General features: G+C 40.8%; 1 protein-coding gene and 1 long non-coding RNA gene across 4 annotated transcripts in view; one reads left to right on the top strand and one right to left on the bottom strand.

The window, feature by feature from the left end:
* Positions 1–669: 669 nt before the first annotated feature.
* The window catches only part of LOC110119577, a 49,709-nt gene continuing 29,475 nt past the window's right edge, over positions 670–20,903 (bottom strand). The window contains exons 2-4 of one of the 3 annotated variants that reach the window (XR_007223555.1): positions 3,841–4,058; positions 3,686–3,761; positions 670–1,627 (exon numbers count right to left, since the gene is read on the bottom strand). This is a non-coding gene — a long non-coding RNA (uncharacterized LOC110119577). Of the gene's footprint in view, positions 1,628–3,685; positions 3,762–3,840; positions 4,059–4,121; positions 6,688–20,903 lie in introns of those variants that run through there. The other 2 variants (XR_002308049.2, XR_007223554.1) reach the window with 2 other exon arrangements.
* LOC100650311 (protein 60A) overlaps positions 7,021–20,903 on the top strand; it is a 42,036-nt gene continuing 28,153 nt past the window's right edge. The window contains exon 1 of the mRNA XM_003393195.4: positions 7,021–8,273. Coding sequence (XP_003393243.2) covers positions 7,820–8,273 — 454 coding nt within the window. The 5' untranslated portion in view covers positions 7,021–7,819. The remainder of the gene's footprint in view (positions 8,274–20,903) is intronic.

A 20,903-nucleotide genomic window follows, 5' to 3' on the forward strand; every position in this document is an offset into this window, starting at 1 on the left:
GCGATCCGGCCTCGGCGGTGGTGGTGCTGACGGCGGCAAGCGCGTGTAAACCGCTGGGTCAAGTATAACCGGTCCCAGGGTCCCCGGAGCAGCCGGAGGCAGCAGGCAGTCTACCGGTACGACGCGCAGCTGGTTATCGCTGGTAGACTCCCTGGCACCGACCTGGCCAACTAACGCAACAGGGACACACGAGAGGCCGGCCCGACTCGACAGAGAGACAGAGAGAGAAAGACGACCGTTCACTGGTAGATCGCTTCGAGATGATTTCTGAGAAAAGATATGTCGTACGTTACGGTACGAGCGATCGCTTCTCTGTATGGTTGAATTCGTCATCGCCGATTCTATCCTTTTTGACTTCTTCTCGAACTTTCAGGTTGGTTACGGGAACCTAGTTTCCGGTCTCGTTCAAATACCATTGTTCAGATCTAGCCCTGATCAACTGCGACCCTTGTGGCGTTTCGTCTCTCGTCGTGTTAATGGGCCGTAATTTCGGACAGGAGAGTTTTTCTCGGTAGATGCTTATCGTTTGCATGCAACAGCGTAAGAATGAATCTAAACGGAGTATTTTGTTTATTTTATGATAAATATATTAAATCGATGTTGTATCGGATGCCACCATTTTGGACTCTTCCAAAAAGTCGAAATTGATGTATGATAATCAATTTTGTAACTCGATCAAAATTAATAAAATAAATAACCAAATAAAATTATAATAATTAATTATTATCATTCGCTTCACCTATTAAACCTACTTGTATCACGTAATAATAGTAATATTAAATTAAAGCTGACGAGTGAAATTGTCTTTCACATTTTACGTGTTCGTCCATCGATTAAAGAAGTTTCAAATTTACAACTTTGTCTCGTTTATCTTGTACAATTCCAAGTGTACAATCTATCGTTAGTTTTGCCTGGCGTAAATATGACTTTGCTAAAAATGCGACGAAAGAAGAGTGAAGTGCGCTTAAGAAAACGCAATTGTAAATAAAGGAACACGCGGTCGTACACGGCGCGCGTTAAAAATGCACAGTCGTCGAGTTTTCTTCAAGAGGATAATCTCCGAGGGAGGGATTTCCCCGGTGAACGCACCTCTGGATTCTGCAGCGGCCGATGCTCGACGGGAATTCGCCCTGAGGGCACTCTCCCTTCCTCTCTTCTTTCCTCTCCTTCTTTCCCTTTAACTCTCTTTTTCTCCTTACCTCCCTCCCTCCTTCCTCTCACACACTCCCCTCTCTCTCTCTCTCTCTCTCTCTCCTTGTCTCTGTCTCTCTCTTTCTCTGTCTCTCTTCTCTGCTGCCACATTTTTTATTTACCTCCTATATTCCTCTATTTACTTTATTTATTCCGTTGCTGTTGGTCAGTGGAGAAAGAGAACGTACTGGACGAGAGAGGAAGAAAGAAGTAGAGTGAACTGCAGCATCTCTTGCTTTTCTCCAAGAGTTTCATCCACGGACGTGCAGAATGACGATCCAGGGCTGTAAGCTACCAACGTTTTATTGGGTGAGCCGGTATGCATCGATAATGGTATCTCCTTCCCTCACCTTTGCAGATACTTTCAGGATTATCTCTGTGGAATTGAGATCCGAACATTGCGGAATAAACGGACGGTATGCGTGGTGTCCGACACCTGTAAGAAGCACGTTGGTATGTGCTTAATGTTTGTCGCACGCAATCGGCCAAGTTGTTTGCGCGAACGTGTAAAACTTTAGTGTCGCGGCTATAAAAATGAAGCTGTTAAACCGCCGTATTACGTGTATTCTTGTTGCTGATTCTTCGTTTCGGGAAATTTTGTCGTCGAGCAAACATTTCTATCGTACTCGTTATACGTTTTTGGTAAATAATTTACCGTCGAAGCAACGAAATTCGTTGTAGTATTGTAGCGACGTAGCAACCGGAAATTACACACATACTAATACATACACGCGTGTATATGTTTGGTTTTTCTCTAAGTACAATTTCAAGTAAAGATAGAACGATCACATGTGTGTATCTATTATGCAGATTATTTTTCTCACTCGTAAAATATCATGATATCTATCTTATTTAATATTCATAAATATATCATAAGCAAATACAAGCGAGAAACAATTAGATTTCCAGCCCTAATTTGTAATAAATTGAAGCTAATTAATTTCGATCAATCTCCTCGTGAGATGCTTACTATCCAGTGTTTATAGAATACCAGAGGAGAAAAATAATGTAATAATTTATTTATAAGAGTAGATAATAGAAATACGTAGTAATAAATTGCTTAAACTTCGTACGTTTAGAAAATTATTTCTTTGACACGACAGATCAATACCGATGCATCGAAACGATGATTTTTATCAAAAGTTTGGCAAGAGCCAAACGAGTTCCAATTGTTATTCTTAATTGTTATGAAGTTATCTTTATTAATGGATATTCATTCGCGAAAGATCCGCGAAACGAACGTTAGTGCGTTAACGATTTCGTCGACGATTACAGAACAGAATCACAGTTACTGTTGGACATTTCAACAAAAATCACAGTTACACTTTCTCGTTAGAGCAGCGCCGTAAGGCCGTGTCTGGATAGAAAGGAACGGGTGGTTTCGAAGTAAATAAATAAAATCTCTTGATACCAAGCTTAAAAATACTCGCTAAATTTCTATTTGCTCGCGCATTATTCACTGTCGAGAAAATCTATTTAGATAGGTGTAACACGAAAATGTTGCAAACAGTTGGTGGTATAAGTAAACATATACATACGTACATCTGTATGTACGTATCTTTTAGAAGCCGAAACACACAGTCAAAATCGGACCTTCCCTTTTTCCTCTTTCTTTTTTAATTTCGTTTTGTCAGACTGCAAGTGTCTACCAACCGAAGAAATTGTGTCGAGTAAACAAATATCTCTTACAACAAACTGGATATTGTAAGCCTTGCGCTGGCTTTATTGGCAGATTAATGATACTACCGTCTCCGATTCGCTTTCACCGTCGTCCGCCCACCCCGACCCCTTCTACGTTTATGGCCGGTTGCGCATAAATATGACACGCGACTTATTTTTTCTTTTGTGCCTCTATTAAAAATTCTCTATGAGAACACGATACTCGCGATCGCTGATTTTTTCGATCGTTTAAATTCACTCGAGGGGACAGGTATACTTAGATGGTTCGTAAGGTGGGATTCTTTCGAGTTGTTCGTCTTCCTATGCCGAGGAGTGCAAATGTTTTCTTGTTGACTTTATGGGCTGTAACTTTTGTAAAAATGTTTGTAGCGCTTTAGTGGTTATATAGTTACGAGCTACTTAGAACGTTTTGCATGATGATTTATGATAGCCGTATAATTCGATGTAACGTAGGTACAGTTTCCTCTAATAAACAAGAAATTGAACAGAAGTATGTACGTAATAGATTTCATGTTGTAGGTAATTTATGACGGAGAACGAATTGTTTAGCCAGACACGTCAAAAATTTATACTAAGAGCTAATCATCGCCTGTTCTCGTATTACGAGTCGTACGTTAATACGTTCTACAAATTAGCAATTTTTCTTTCAAACGCCTATGTAAATAATCGTCAATCAATAAAGCAGATATCAAATAAATTATATTTTTTCGAAAAGTCTCTGTATGATCTATCCTTTTATGCAATTTCAGTCATAAACATCGTTACGGTATTTAATAAAAAAAAATGATGTTTTTCAAAAAGTCCACCATACTACCTTCGCGTATTTTCCCATTAACTATCTTTTGTATCTTCGTCCTGTCGTAAACGTGATCACACGTAAATCCAATTTTCTGTACGACGAAATCTTCGATCAAAATCGTCACAAGTAACAGGAAATCTCATGGTGGAATACGAGGCGCAGATACTTACGTTCATAGTCAGCGTCGTGAAATTAATAAATCGCCGTATATCAAATTCTCCTCCCACGCTATCTAAATCGAGGTACCGAGTAGCACGAGGCGTTTCCAAAAATAAATATCTCCAAAGGTTGAATGCCATCGAGGCGCGCGTCTTCGAAAGGAATTTCTCGTACGGCCAACTTTCGTGTCAACCGCTGCATACCGTACCGCTGTGTTACCTGTAACAGCCTGTAAACAGATTCTTCGCTGTAGTTGTGCATTAACCGAGGCAATCTCTATTTGTCGTGTAACCTGTTACATCCGTAGGCTTTCAAGCGAATTTTTCACGCATGCATTTTCCCATTACCCGGACCGGAAACGAAGGACAGTTTTCACTGGTGGGAAGTATTGGCAGCGGTTACGGTGCAGCGCGGTTATCGGGCGGAAATTGTGGCGCAACTGGTCTGGATGGCGAGCTGATAAAGATCCAGGGGGTTGAAAAAGTGGAAGAATGTTCAGGTTCGGTCGGCCGCCATCGCATGCCGTTTCTTCGCTAACCCTGATCTCCGGCACCACGTTAGAGTGCCGAGTAATACCAACGATCAGGGCTGGTGAACGCCGCCTACTTCTTCGGCAGGGGCGGTCCTATCTCTATGACCCAGGGACGTGCAAATGTCTTCGAAAATTCAGTGGATCGGCCCGGAAGAAAAGTTTCCTCGCGAAAACCTGTACGAATTGCGAATCGTTCGTTTCGTTTCTTCGTATCTTTTTGTGTTATCCATCGGTTATTCTACACATATTTAATTTGTAAAATGTCTGCCTTTCATTTGGTTTTCGTTTTGTATTATCTCTTTTTTCTTTCCTCTCGTTTCTTTTTCTTTTTCTTTTTTTTTTTTCGTGTAGGTATACGAGTGGAAAGTTATCTTTGGCAGTTTCACGATTATGTATGTGGCGATCGTAAAAGCGAACGAGGAAAAGTGGATATAATTCGACGCGTTGCTGTTCTCTTTCCCTATTACATATGAATCTGTTCGAACAGTTCGAACGAGCAATCTTATTTTCTTTTTTTTTAACGGCGATCGTTACACTTCCGAAAGTTGCGCGTCCATCCGAGAAGAAGCGAAGAAATTTATTTCGCCCGGTGAAAGCAACGAATTCGTTCTTTTCGGCGCGTTAAACGACATCGATGTGTCGTTAAACAAGATGCGTTCTGTTTTACGCAATCGTTTAAATAAAACGCGTTTCATTTTATAATCGTCGTTTCGGTTACTCGTTTGTCTATCGAAAAAAAGGAAGGAACTGGTTTTTGGATTGACGCGACCAATTTATATTATGTATATATATATTACTATTTCAAAGAAGAATATTCTTCTTGCGAAAATTTTGTTACGTTTTTGAGCGAAGTAAAAGAAAGCAAATGTGAAGAATAGCGTATAACGAGAGAATAAAAAGTAAGGAAGGAGAAGATTAAAGTTAAAAATGCCGTATAAATATATTCAAATTAAAACAGTAGATAGCACGACTATTACCAGAGATCGGTAAATTAAAGTCCAATTTTTCGCAGTTATCTGAATCTCTTCTTTCGTTATAATCAACGTCCAACCCACGTTCCATTGCCGTATTTTCCCTTGCATTTGATATTTTTAACAATCGAGCCACGCACAAAAAGGTCGCGAGCGATCCCCAGTGAAAGTAAATCAAATTTACAATCGTCGCATGCTCGCGGAGTTGTGTCGAAGCGACTGGTTGCAGAAATTTTGCGCGTCGTGGACGTACGTACTTAAGTACATACATACTTAGATTAAATGCTGAGTGTTGGCTGCCGTTCTCCGTGTTCAAACAACATCAGCCTTCCATTACGTAATAGTTACATTGTAACACGCGTCCGCGAACCTCTTCGGAACCTTGCAAACATCTGGTATTACATGCAACATTCCATGAATGCCGCGTTAGGCGTGCGACAAGCGTTGTACGCAACACCATAATACACTCGCGTGTATACGCTTGGCGAACAATCTAATCGTGAACAGAACATTTTCACGTTACCATCGGCTATCCTTCATTTTCGCGGCTCTCTTTATCACTAGCATCTCCGTCACGGCGATACGTTCTCTCTTGGATATCGAACGTTATCGCGAGACGACATGCGATTTACAGAACGATCGAGTGCTTCGATACTTTCCCCTTTTCTTATTTAACGTGTTACACGCACACGCGTCTGATCAAACCTCGTCCTGTTACTTAATAGTCGTCGAGTGGACCTCGATACCAGGACGATCGTCGCGTACGGTGACACTTTGCCAGTTAGTCGTACAAGGTCCGGCGTTCGTCAGGATTTCGCTACATCGTTTAATTTTTCGCTTCGCTCGAACACGCGGTAAATTCGTTTTCGTTTTCACGACTTTTACCGCGCCGTTTCCGGTCCGATGATCCTACGATACAAAAGGAAAATCAGAGAAGAGAAACGCGGAGAAACCTGGTGGGACCTTTTGGCGCAATTTCCTGACGATATCGCTGAATTAACGGTCGTGACAGTCCGTAGATTTATAGGTTCTTGTTGCACACCCAGCTTTTACGAGAGTTTATAATTCCACGTTTGATAAAACGATCGACTAGAGCTTGTAACTCGCAAGATTCACTTACAGAACTTCGTTTGTCCCACTACCAAACGTGTTACCGTTTAAGAAAGAGAAATTACACCTACATACGAGCTACGCAAACTAGAAATCGTCAGCGTGGATAACTCGAAACTTGTGATTCGCAAGATAGCGCGATCGATATTGGTCGGATGGTACGAGAGGGTTGAGAAAAGAAACGAAACGCGGAGAAGATCGAAACGAGCGAAGAAACCAACTGGACGGCGGAAAAAGAGGAAAGGATCAGTATGTACGCGTGGCTACCGGCGCGGCGTGGCAAGGCAAAAGCAGTGCGAGGTGAGTCGAAGCGAGGCGAGGCGAGTTGTGGCGAGTGGCGGTGAGGCGAGGCGCGGCGAGGCGAGGCGAAGCGAAGCGAGGCGAAACGAGGCGAGGCGAGACGCGAGCGAGCGAGCTAGCGAGCGAGCGAGCTAGAGGCAAAGGCAGAGAGGAAGGTAAAGCGAGGCGTGGCTCTGTCGGAGGAGCGGTACGGCCCTGGGAGGCGGTGGTGAGGCCTCGCGGAGGAGCAGCGACGACGAGGAGGTGCACGGCACGGGCCAGACAAACAGACTGGCACTGGCATCGCGGGAGTCAGCGGCAGTGGTCACCGCTGGTCACCGAGACGGTCTCGAGAATCAGCCGTGTGCGCGTTTCGCGAACATGCGCCCCGTGTATCTTTTAAATCGCTTCACGGACAAAGTGCGCGCTACTATGTGTCTTTTTATCGATCCTCGATCGCAGTAGCGAGAGGAAGCACGGAACGGAACGATCGGATAAGCTTCGAGTGGATCGAGTTCGATCGAGCGATACTACGCGTGGATACTTTGAACAGTGGCAAGAGAAAAGTCGATCAGTGTTGAGGTCGGGGAATATCGTGAGACCAACTACTAAATAGACGGATAAACGTGTCGTCTGTTTTATTACGTTCATTAATTTAGCGAAGAACGACTCGGACCGAGTGATCGAAACGAAGAAAGAGAAGAAAAATCGTACTAAGTAACGGTATAAGAGGGAGAAGAGGCAAAAGATAACGAAAGAAGTTTGACGGTATTCCGTAAGTTGGAGGTTCGTATAGTGGCGCGTCGAGACGATATAAGGCGGTATATAAGAAGATATAAGGAGAGTGCGCGGTGTCGTCGCATAGCGATCCGGGGACACATCGATCGATCAGGATCGATCGATTCCGCGGCATCTGGATCGCGGCTCGATCGCCTCGGCGGCGGTCCCACTCGGCGTCCACGTTGGTGGCTCGATAGGAACGACGACGACGACGACGACGTCGTCGTCGTGCGAACGCCGACGTAGGAGGAGGAGGAGGCGGTGGCGTAGGGGAAGGTGGTGCTGGTGGAGGTGGTGGTGGAAGCGGCGGGAGGTAGAATGGTGCCTTCCGGCCCGTGTCGGTCTCGAGCGGAAAGACGCGCTGAGATGTCGCCGCGCCGTCTCGCGCCCCTGCTGATCCTCGGTACGATCCTCGCCGGGCTGACGAGCACCGCCGCCGCAGACAGGATGAGCGGCCTCTACGTCGACAACGGTTTCGACCAAACGATCGTCCACAGAGTGGTTAGCCAACGGGAGAAACGCGAGGTCGAGCACGAGATATTGAATCTTCTTGGATTACCGGATCGACCAAGGAATACGGCCGGTAGGCCGCCGCAGGTCAAGAGGTCGGCGCCCAAGTTTCTCTTGGACATATACAAGAATGCTCTCGGCGAGGACGAAGACGAGAAGCCGATCGGCGAGCAGCAACGTAGGGCCGGCGAGTTCGACCTCACCGGTCAGGATCTCAGGGCCATCGACCAGAGCGACGTCATCATGACCTTTGCCGCGCACAGTAAGTCATTATTCTGTCTTTTCCTCTCTTTCTTTCTCTATACGCACCTACATTTGTACGTACGTATACGCTACTGTTCCCTGGTGTGGCGTGTGCGTGCGTGCACACGCTTCTTTTCGTTTGTGTCATCGCGTTTACGCGGCTCGATCGTCATTATTACTCGTAGTCGTTGCGTATGTAAGTACTCGTGTACGTACAGTACGCGTACGTGGACGTAGGAAGAGCTTGGCGGAAGGAGAGCCGACATTTGTCGTCAGCGACGACGTCGTCGTTCTAATGCTCGAGATATTCTGGATGACGTCTCTTTTGTCTCTCATGGCGTGCCCCAACCACTGTCGGAATCCATTGGAATCAGTCAGAATGAATTCTCTTCTCTCGGCCTCGGAGGTTAACAGGTTCCGCGAACGCGTTTTCCGATGGTATGCGTCTAGTTTGCGTGCCGCGCAGGCTGCCGTCAAGATCTGATTTTCATTTCACGCAGCCTCTACGGGGACGTAATCCTTGTTTAGACTGCTACGTTTCTAATCGTACTATAATTTACCGTATTCGTCTAATCTTTTATAACGCCATGTATCTCGCAACTTACATGCTCGTATCTTTGAAGCTTTTTTGTTCGTTCGACACTGTGCTATTCAATTTTCCTACTATACCAGCGCCAAATAATTTATCTACAGCAATTATAAGTTGTAACGTTGTCAGCGAATTTCCAATTACTAATTAATTTAATAAAAAAATATTGTTCCGCGTAATTGAGCAAAAGTTTCGTTCCAACACAATGCGTATCTCGCTAAACTTGAAATTAACAGCGATAATATATATAATTTATGTAATTTATGTTATCAATTGACGCGATTAAACGTATCAAATATGATAATTTGCATTTGCATTTTTGTATCTTTCAAAATGGATACACGACACCTAAGGTATATTTGGAAACTCAGTGTCGAGGGAGATTAAGAGAGAACGTGAATAAAAGAAACACAAAGAATAGCGTTAACTTGTTAACTGCCAATTTACCTAAGTAGATTATCTCTGATTAGTTTTCTCATTTTTGTACCGTTAACTTCGCCTTAAAAGTATGCTGATCGTAGTCATTTCTTTATCGGTCGAGATAAAATTAATTATTCTTTGCTAATTTCGAATTTCACGTTGAAAAGCTTTGGCTTCGACGAAAGGAAGAATCAACGGTGGAAAAGCGAGAAATGGTGGAATTGGCGCGAGAACTGGTTCTTCAATCGACGGATTTAGAATTCAGAGATACTTTAAAAATCTTTTCACCACCGATCGATATAATTAACACACTGTATGAGTTTACTTCGGGATTATAAATCGCTTTACCAACTGGATTCTACCGGTTTAGAAGCAGTTCTCGTGGGTGTGAGCATTCTGCGGCAAGGAATGCTCGTCTAGCGTTTCTTCGGTGACTTTGGCAGATCCTCTGCTGGTTCTCGAATATCGTCCAGCGAACAACCTGATCGCGATTATCCAAAGACTCGTTCGGTTTCTCAACGTGTTCGCTACGGTTGATTTTCGTTAAAAAACGCTTGGGTTTTCGCTTATTTTTCACAGTCTTACACGATGTCGAAAGGAACGAGAAACCTCGTTCGACGAGAAATCTAAAAAATTATCTTCTTACTGAAACAGCGAATGGATTAAAAGTCCTTGATTCGTCAAAAAATTGATCGATCCGATAGAACCGATGGCCCGTTTCATCGTACGTTGCGTTTTAATCCTTTGCAGTTACCTACAAAAGTATATTTCTTTATTCGTCATCTGGATCACATTTGACGCGATTTATGATGAGAATATGCATACAGTGATTATTACGACTTACTGTGAACATTTATACATATGCAAATGCATATTTATACAGAAAATTCATGATAAAGTAAAACCGAGACAAAAGATGTTTTATCTCTGGAAGATCTTAATTTTCACATTTCGCAAGATAACTGTGGTATGTATTTATCGCTATATGCATCTGTGATAAGAATACTGTACTTTAAAGTACATTACACGCTTCGCATACTTTCGTCCTATCTATTTTGTAAAATTGAACATTATGGCGAACTTTTGGAGAAACTTACAGTGAGAACATATTGTGCGTAGTTAAATATTCTACGCTTTATATCCTATATCGAGTTTCATTAACGATATTCCACATTATTAAACGATAATAATAATTAATTATTAAATGATATCGAGAGAGGTCTAGTAAGTCAGACGTATCATATCGCTAGTAGTATCGAACTAAGAACAAAGCTGTATGGCGAATTTGAAATTTGAAATAGTAGAAGAACTTGCTAAGTAGCAGACAGAAGTCGTAGAATATGCTTTCGTTAAGTTAATTTTAATCGAAGTCACCGACTAATCAGGACCGAGAAATGTTTACAATTTGTTGTATTTTACATTATAGTCGTAACGTCCAGATAATAAAGAATCTTATTATTGCGATAGTCAACTTCTCAATATTCCATACACTCGTTGCGTATCTCACACATTTTGTCCATACTTCGACATATTTCTTTCTACGTACGTTCATATATTACATCTTCATATGTCACGTACTTTATTTGCATACTGTGACATATATTTAGTGCATAAGTACGTGCAATCCAGTGATTAATCACTTTCTAGAATCGTGTAAATCTTACAAAAACCCACATTCGTCGTTATCTTTCAAAATATGCAAAATACCAGTTAATCGAGTAAATAATCGTTCCCCGTTGTCGTAACGCGAAACGTAGAATTGAACGAAAGAAATGTAAGAGAAATTATAGCGATTATCATCGGTATCCTGTTAGGTTACGATATATTACGACTAGATCCTACCAGTTTAAAAGTAGAACACCGATTTCCGTGGTTGTTCTGTGGGTTCTCGTCCCATAATATCCGCCAAGGAATAGTAAATTGATCCATGCCGCGTGTACGTGAACTGAAAAATGCGCGTGGATTTTATCGTATATCTTAATTGCCATTGAAAGGATATTTTCACTTGTGTATTTTATTACTAATCAGTATAGCGCGTGCAACGTTCGAATATCGATCATTTTCATCCGAACAGTCCGCGTAACCAGCTCTAATTTTTCCCGCCTGATAACTAATTCAATATATTTAATTACGATTTTACGACAATTTCTCCGATTGAATTAATTCTTAACATTAAATACCTAGTTCAATTTTATCCAAAATTATATATCACTGACCGAGTACGCGATAAGGTATTCAGAATTCAAATTTATATCTCGGATTTGCCGGAGATCTTAAAAATAGAACATCGAGCAGCGTCAGTTCGTTGCCTAAAAATAGATATTAAAAGTAGTCCGATAACATTGATTTTCATATACGGGTTATTTATGTTAATGGAAGTCAGAAGGAAAAAGAAAGAAAATGGATTTCCATTAGTCGAATCCTCTGTTTGCGTTCTCTTGTTGTCGCGTTTCAGACGCGAACCTGTTTCGCGCAAATCTGTGCTTCCGCATGCATATTCATCGAGAGTCGGAGAACATAATAAAATTTGAAGGCATATCGATTTCTACGAAGCCGTGACGTCACGCGAAAAACAGTATAATTTCACAAGCTACGAGTTAAGAAAACACGTTCAACGTCAGGAATTTCATTAAGCGTTACAGGATTCTTCCGAGATAAATTGACAAATTTATCGATTGATGAAAAGATTCGGAAATTGATGTCTTATCCGATAAAACATTGCCTCCGCTTCGTTCTCCTTTAAATAAGGCGCATCGAGTTAAAAAGCATGGCAAACACCTGCTGAAGAAATTTCAAATTGCGTTTGAAAGCTGCGAACAAGGTGTGAAATCTTAATCAAATCCTTAATCAAATTTATACTCGTCCATCGGAAATTAAATTACAAAATCACGAATTCAGTTGTTAAATAGAAGATGTCGAGCAAATTTTAAATCGAACAGATCATATTTGAATAGGTATTTTTAAAAAAGACTTTTCAAAAAGAAAGCTTCTTGCGTGTGAGATAATCGGAGAATTATCGACTTGATTAACCGGATCGATTTGGAATTCATTTCTAAACTTTATCGTTTCTTAAACTATTTAATGTACCAAGATCTGCGTCTCTAAGATACCGAAAGGATCGGCTACGACTATTAAAAAGGCTGATGCATTCATCTGCTAAATTATTTCTTCATTTAGCACCTTGTCAATTGCTCAAATTATATACATATTTGACTAGGTATTTATGAAAATACATATTTCCAAAGAATTTCGGAAATATAATCTTCTTATTCAACAATGCGAGATTTGAAAATAAGTTTCATCATATCTGTTTAAAAATATCACTGACGAATCATTTTTTCAAAGTGGATATAAGAATAATATTCGAACGATCAGCGACGGTGTCAAGAAACAATATATTACTCAATCAGCAATAAAATCTGTAACAACAAACAGCTAATATCTTAAACATCTCACTCTATACTCTGACGAATTCGTGAGCAGCTTACAACCCAAGAATGCTCATTAAAATTTGCACCTGCTCGAACAATCAGCGGCAATGTCAAGGAACAATATACTTAATCAGCGTGTCAACTATTCGTGTAACAAACACACCACAAACGACAAGAATACGAATAACTTGAAAAACGTATTGCATACTCTGGCGAATTTATGAGCAACCTATGACCCAATGATACTTCGATCGAAGCTTGGACCTACCCGAACAATTGGCAACGATATGAAAGAACAGGGATTGGCAAACATCGACGAATATTGCTATCGAAATCTTGAAATTTCAAGGATTACGGAAAGCCGGAACGATCGGCTGGAACTTTCTATTCGAGGAGATATTTCCCGTAAGGTTCCAACAGCTAACCGTTCACGTAGACCGCCCATTGTGAATTCTTCGACCAAGTCCCGGACATAATTCTTCGGTTATGTCACGCGCGTTCGGATGATCGAAATCGGTGCGGATGTTGTGGAAAAACAGTGGGGATAAGAACAGCCAGGCGGTTTCCACTTTCGTTGCTATCGACTTATGCAAATGTGCCTCATCATAGAACTTTCTACTCGGCCGGAATCTCTTTTCGTCGCGGTTTCATTTGGCCGCCGCCACCTCTCTCTTCTCCTATCGTTGCTTATACGTTCAGTATCGTGAATTCTTCTAGAAAGTTCGAAGAAGATAAATTACAAGGACACCACGAACACGTTCCCGATGTGTGAAATCAGACGAGGGGACGTCAGGCCGGTTGTAGCAGATTCGTGATCACGAAAACGATCCGAGTCAATCGAGGCTAACGCGTGAAATTGCCACGTTTCTGGTCCGCTTTTATTAGGGGACCGGGCCATCCTGCGCCCAATTTAAACCTCGAATTTTCATACACGATACCCGTCCACGTCGTTTCAACGTTGTCTCAGCTGCTTCTCGATGCAACGTTATATAAATACTTTGTCGAGATTGATTAAATCACGGAGTGAGCGGTTCGAATGGTGAGAAAATTTATATATTTAAACCTATATAATATTCTACCTTGTTCTGGATTAATTTTGCATTAGGAAATTTTTATTTTGCAGCGAACATAGATTTACTTTGTTACGGGATACTTATCCACCCTTATCCCTTGAAAGCGTTGAGCTGTTTAATGTTACGCAGCCACATAAGCATTTCAATTCAGAGTTATAATCATAAGGAAGAAATTACTATTATAGTTACCCTCGAACGAAAGCTCGCGTATTCTGGCTCGTGATCATAAAAACGAATTACTAATTCTAAAAACTAAAACGCTACTTGTCCTTCGATTGTACGATTATTATCATCGTATCGTTAATTACCATAGGTATTTAAATCGAGACTCGCATCTCGGTTCGTAATCATTCGAAAAATGGATCAATTATATCTTATATACTTCTATAAAACGTGATTACTACTATTCGAAGAAACGAACTATATTTCCATTTAAATCTGTACTTAATTTACGATTATTCGAGAAATACCGGCCACTCTATATCCAAATTAAGACGCCTATCGTAACGCTCGATTATTCAAAGAGATCACTGACAATAACATAATTGCTTTTCAGAATACCATCAATCACTATCGCTCAGACGATGACGACAATTAGCCAAATAGATCGGTAACCGTATCCAAATAAAAATTCATACTTTAACCTAGAATTATTAAAAAAGGAGATCGTTAATTATACTTAAATGCAGATAAAACCGTTTAGAAATCGTTGCGTTAGCTCGGTATACAGCGATATCGAGAGATATCACTGTCCGCGTTGGCAGTAAATTATTCATACGGGATAAATCTCGCAGTCTGACATATTCGGTTCAACGAACCTCGCAAAGGGGAATTCCCTATCTCGGAGGAGAGCAGCTCCTTTCCCGAAAGACGGCACACAGTGGTATCGTAAATTGTTCCGCGTTCGACGATCGTGACACGAGTGGAAGGAGAATGGTAATTTGTGACGAGTGAATGAATGAAAGACAGGTATTTCTCGGAATTCAGCCTTTCTTCGATGCAATTTCGTCCCCTTTCCGTGAAATTTAAGGACGCGCCTCGCGGAAATCGCCTGCCGAACACGCCAGTGGATAGTCGCTCGTCACGTGCGAAGATATATAGTCAGAATTTAATCGTTTGATTTAATTGTCATCGTACGCGTAACGCCGGATTATATCGAGTTATTACGTTCAAATATTTCAACCGGTTAAACGTTTCTAACGAAACATTATTCTCCTGGAAACACGCTTTAATTACGATGGCCTAAAGGATTAGCGGAATATGTAAAGTGAGATACTCGTCGGAGTAACTGTAAATGAAACGTATGTATTAATTAATGCTCCGATACTGTTAAACTCTACTGTTCTTTGTAGATTCATTCGATACGGAAGGATACTATTTTATTTATAGATCCGAAATATACGAAGAAACTGTTACGTGCTTGCGTCACTTCTATCTCGTTGGCTGTTTGTTCGTAAAGGATTTCTCCGATCACTTCGCATTTTTATATTCTATAACGTTACGAGCGGAAACCATATTCCTGTATAATTATTCAGAACGGTTGTATGCAAAAATTTCCACCGGCCTTATATCAAACAAAATCAATCGTATCTTTCTGCATCTCGTTTCCAATATTTTCAGCTACCAAGCTAAAGCACTTTCACGCTGTATTACGTTTTCCTCTACGGTTCTACCTAAGGGGAAGGTTAGGGAATATACGGTTGAGAAAAGGCGATGTTTCATTCGCCTGTCGCGAAGAAGATTCCCGGAGAGATAAGGTTTTACCTGGGACATGATCCACCGAAACTGTTAACCGTGTTCGTAACTGAAAATATCAATGGGAGAGCCGCTGTTCGTAATAAGAAAGAAATATGGAAATTGTCGCTTCGGTTATCGCGATTTATTTTCTTATTTATTCGTCTTTATATGTTGAACACATGTGGCTGTGGTATTTGGTCGATGTTTCCGTTTGTTCGTGCAACGAACGCTAGGCGCCGATGAAAATTCGAGCAGTTAGTTATTGACGAGAAATCAGGGAAATAAACGATACGCTGAACGAGCGGTTCTTCGTTGGCGGATTGATAGAAATCTGATATGATAATTAGGAACGGAAGGAATTTTGTAATTAACATGTAAATCAGGAAAATGACTGTGTCGGGTCAGAAAAGTGGCTGAGAGATTAGCGCGTTTTTCCTCCTCTTTTTTGTTATATTCTATCTGCTTGAACATTTATTTAATTGCTCAGAGAAATATGCTCGTTGTATCTCCGATCGTATTTATGTATATTTTATCATTGTGCTCGATAAATACATAAGTAGAGTACTTAAGTTCCTGTATAAGTGTTTCTTCTGTGCTCTCAGCTATACAACAGGCTTCAAGAAAACGTTCGATTCGACGATAGATAATTCAATTTGAATGTAATTCGATCTAAGCTGACTTTCGACCCACGACGAATTAAAAAAAAAAAAAAAGAAAAAGAGAAGAGAAATTATCTCCGGCACACGATGCAACGATTTAACGTAAACTGTAAAAACCGCGCTCGATCTGTTACACGAGCAATTTGCAAAAGCGAACGCGTTGTTATTTCTTCGATTCGCGCTCATTAGACGAGCGGCGAGCTTGTTGTGCTAATTGACACACGCAGGAAGCGAAGCATTCGCGCGCGGGACGAGTCGGTTTTGCAAGTTTCCCGATCGTGCAAATTTATGCGGACAGTTGCCGGAGGCCGTGCGGTTCGAGGAAGACTTTTTTTAAAACGAGTTCGTAGAATAAAGGCATAAAACGCGAAAGTGACGAAATTGTAGTCTGAACGGGGAGAGGTGGGACCGATGATCATCGCCGATGTTGGATCTTCGTTACCTGACCTTCCCCCTGCAGGCTCGGTGCACATCAAGATGCAAATACGAACGAGTTTACATGCGAGCGTTCGCTCGAGTTCGAGGTCGTATGAATAAAGCGACGAGATAAACGCGGAAGGCTGGGAAATTGATAGTTTTGCATAGCTGGTATTCGCACGAAAATTCCGTAGAAATTGTTTTATAGTACACAACGGATACGCACGCCTGATCTAGCGCGATAAGCATTAATCCATCGAATGGCGTTCTTCACGCTTCGCCACCTCGCGTTCATCCCGAGGAATTATGCTGCATCCTTCCAAGAATTTTTGAAGGGTTTTTAAAGAATTGCGAAAAGATTGACGCGCTGAAATGGAGAAATGATTGCTGGGTAGAATAAGAAGTTTCCTCGCTCTAGCTGACGCAGACGAAAAGGAAGAATGTAAAGCGGAATCGAAGCCTCGCGTTTATCTTTCTCACATCGAAGAGAAAAAAGCCCATTCGATCGGTCGGGACAATTTCAATTGCTGTGTGTTTTGTACGAAGCTTTTAAGAAGACGTGGTTGTACTTTTCCGAGTAGCGCGTCTAAAAATTTCAACGTTTGATAGGTTTCTTGGAAGCTGAGTACCCTCGAGCGTAATTCTGGCAAATTTTCAGGAAATACGATACGGAAAACGAAAACTGAAGTTCGTTGAATAAAAACAGCAGGGATAAGAAGAGGAAGCTGTTTTATGAAGCTGAAATATTTTGCCAACAGCGAGCGAAGTTTGTTGAATCGCAGAGAGGAAGAAGATATCGAAATAGCAGGAAGAAAAGGGAAATATCTAAAATTCTAACACGCATCCGGGATGCTTGAAAACTAATGTTCAATAAAGAAGAGGTCTGACGGGGAAATTAGAATTCTTAGCAAGTGCAATTCATCAAATCGCGGTGATAGAATAAATTGAAGAGGAGAAAGAAAAACGTTGCCCCTCGCTGGCAGAGACGCGAAGATAATCCATAATTCTAACATGTCTGAGGAAGTACAGCGAAAAGTCCATTCACCGCGAATAAATGAATTCCTGAGAACTAAGTGCAAGAAGAATAGGAACTTTTTCAAGGACTTGGAATTTGATTCGTCGAGTAACAAATACGTACAGGCGGAATATCCTTAGGGAAAAGGAATAGTTAAATTTGAAAAATCGCCAAGTTAAAGGATGATCGAACTTGACGATGAAATTCGACGAAAATCTACCACCGAGATATTTATTGAGAATTTGAAGCAATTTTCTTTGTCTTCTCAAACGATCGTAATCGATTGGTAAAATTTATTATGACAGTTCGAAAAAGAAGCACAGAGGCCGAGAGGAGATTGCGAGATATTTGAGGAAATAATGTTTTTCTGTAAATCATTTTCGAAATGATGATCGCTCAGGCATGTGAAGTGTTTACAATCCATAGAAGAAAACATTTACAGTTTCAATATGTTTCAGAGAATACGATAGAGACTCGAATTGCAACTAAGTGAGTTCTCGAGAAACATTACTGTCAGAGAAGAAGAATTTCTTCTATGTAGATCTAAGAACCAATTCAATTGCCATTCATCAAATAAAATTATACCAGGAAAAAGATTGAAACGTGTCTTTTTCGCGATGAATTCATAGAAATAATTGAAACGAATGTCCAAAATTGCGATAAATCTGCATCTAATTCTCAGACATCAGTTTCCTTGAGAACAACCCTTTCAAAAATTCCGAACAATTTTCTAGTTGATTACGATATAAGATTTATTCACTCGCTTGAAATCAATAAAATTGTTGACACTAATTTATACTGTTCGGGAGAGCTGTAAATGGAAAAGGAATTTAAACAGCGTAGTTCGAAATAGCATTAAATCTACATATACGTAGCTGTTGAACGTTAATTTTTCCAAAGGCAATCCTTGTAGCAAGAACTGAAAATCTGTATTTAATAAGCCCGTTAACTACCACTACGCACTAGATTGGAACGAGAAGGATCTCAAGCAAACAACAAAATTAAAATGATGTCGCATCTATATATAGTTTTCGAGCATTGAGTTCCACAAAAATAACTCTCGTCGAAAGCTTCAAAAATTCCTCCAACTTCCATCGCTGCAAAACTCACGTATTTCATCGAAACGGAAGAGAATTCGAACAAACAGCGAAATCCAAAACGACGACGAATCTACGTGCAACTCTCGAGTATCAACATCTAACTAACTCCCTGAAGAATTCAAATCAAGCCTTGCAGATGTAAGCAAAATTGCGCAAAATTAATCGACAGACATGAGAAAACGTAATCTCTCGTCTACAGTCTCCAAGAGACTGCCATAACGAAGCAAAACCGAACGCTGGAACTCGTAGTTCCTCGAGTAAGACGATAATTCAAAATTCAACGCGGATCTGTGAGTAAAATCGCGGTACAAATTTTTGCATTAGAAACATCGGTGTTCGGTTCGGTGTAGATAAAAGACAAGGTGTTCTGTGATTTCGAGGCTGAGATCGGTCTCAGATCTGTTTCGAGGTCCTACGGAGGAGTCGCGTCCGTTCGCGAGGGTGGCAGAAGAAGCGCGGTCGAACAGTTCTCGGAAAGTTGTTGGTCCCTCTTTCTCTTTCACGCTTATCTGTCCCTCCTGCTTTATCTCCGAGACGTCTCATGCCGTGGCTCGCGGTGAGAAACGTTCTAGGCTCTTCGACGCGATATGCGGCATGCATATAAATTGATACCCATAACCATAACTTATTCGACATATGTACCCAACCCAGTACTGGGAACTCCGGGCGTCCGATAAAAACCAGCATAAATTAAAACGCGTTATTACGTTATACGACGCCCAGCGAGTCTTAATTGATTGCCATTGCTAGCCCCCTTACCCCCTTTATAGAATCTCTTCTCGTCCCGTCTCTCTTTCCATCGTACGTTGGTTTTCTGGTTTATACTTGTTTTATCCTCGTTCATGTTCGTTCCCGTATTGTTTGTTACACGTACGCGTTACTAACGGCCAATCGAGTTGGAATCGTTCGTGGAAAAAAATCAATCTGAATGGAACTTGCTACTGTACAGGCAAGTCCAGTTACCAGGAGTTTTGCACGGGATAGCAGGATCGTCCGAAATTCTGCAGCTCTTTAAAGTACGATCGAATTCACCCTCGTTTGTTCATTGTGTCAATTTGAAACGTGGCAAGCGTAAGAAAAAGCAGTAGGTAAACGTAGAAATTACGTAAATTCGCAAGTATTAAAAAGGGGCTATAACGATGTTCTACGATGACTTAATTTCTTTTAATAAGACATCACGCAATTATGTATATATATATATATAATATTAGAAATATATGTTGTATAATTATTAAATATATATTGTTAAATAATTATGTAATTATATATGTACATTTTTTTTTTTTTTTTTTTGAATGTTTGAATGTTTGTCCTTCAGTATGGAATAAACCTGCAGTTCCCGCGACGATTACAAAGTCATCGATATTTAGAGAAATATGTTTTGCCATCATTTTTTAGAGGCTGTTTGTTCTTGGCCTTTTTGTACGATGGTCTATGAGATGCTAATTTATTGACAGACGGACCAAACTAGAAACATCATTACATGTCCAGTCGAACTTAGTATCCGTTGCGAAAGGAACGTCTCATAAATAATTTCATAAATTTCTCCCTGCGTATTTTAATAGCACACCTAATTGATTTTTCTGAAACGAAAATTTACATACTCTACGCGACTCAATAATTTTCATTTTTCGCCGCAAGTCGCCGTAAATTTCACAGCGAATCGAGATTCGAAGTCAATCGCATAATTCAGCTTTACGAAAGCACTTGTCCATTCTACTTGTCAAACAAAATCGTTAATGTCCAATATTTTTTCCCCACAGAGGCACGTAATTATAGAAAGTTGAAACACATGATTCAGAATATTATTCAGGCTTTTGAAAAAAACTGTCTATTAAATTATTAAATAAATTTTGATTATAAGCGCGACAAGCTTCATTCTATTTCAATTTATTTATTCAGTTAACGGGCCGGAGCCCTATGTCGCGAAACAGTATAGAAACAGAAAAAGTATAGTGTGTTTCAAGAGTAGATCGTTGCATGGTCGCTCGTCTTCATTTATCGATTTCTGTATTTCCCAACGATCTAACACAGTTCGTTGTTTTACAAATTACTCAAACCTCCGAACGAAAGTTCCACTAAAAAATGTATTAACAAATAAGAGCTGAACGTTTATTTAAGAAACCCGATATCGCATAGAGGACGAGCTAATATTAATTGCTCGTATAATTAGTCCTCATGATCTTTCCATTTGTCAGAGAGGGAATC

This window comes from Bombus terrestris, chromosome 1 (genome assembly GCF_910591885.1).
Source record: "Bombus terrestris chromosome 1, iyBomTerr1.2, whole genome shotgun sequence".
NCBI lineage: Eukaryota > Metazoa > Arthropoda > Insecta > Hymenoptera > Apidae > Bombus > Bombus terrestris.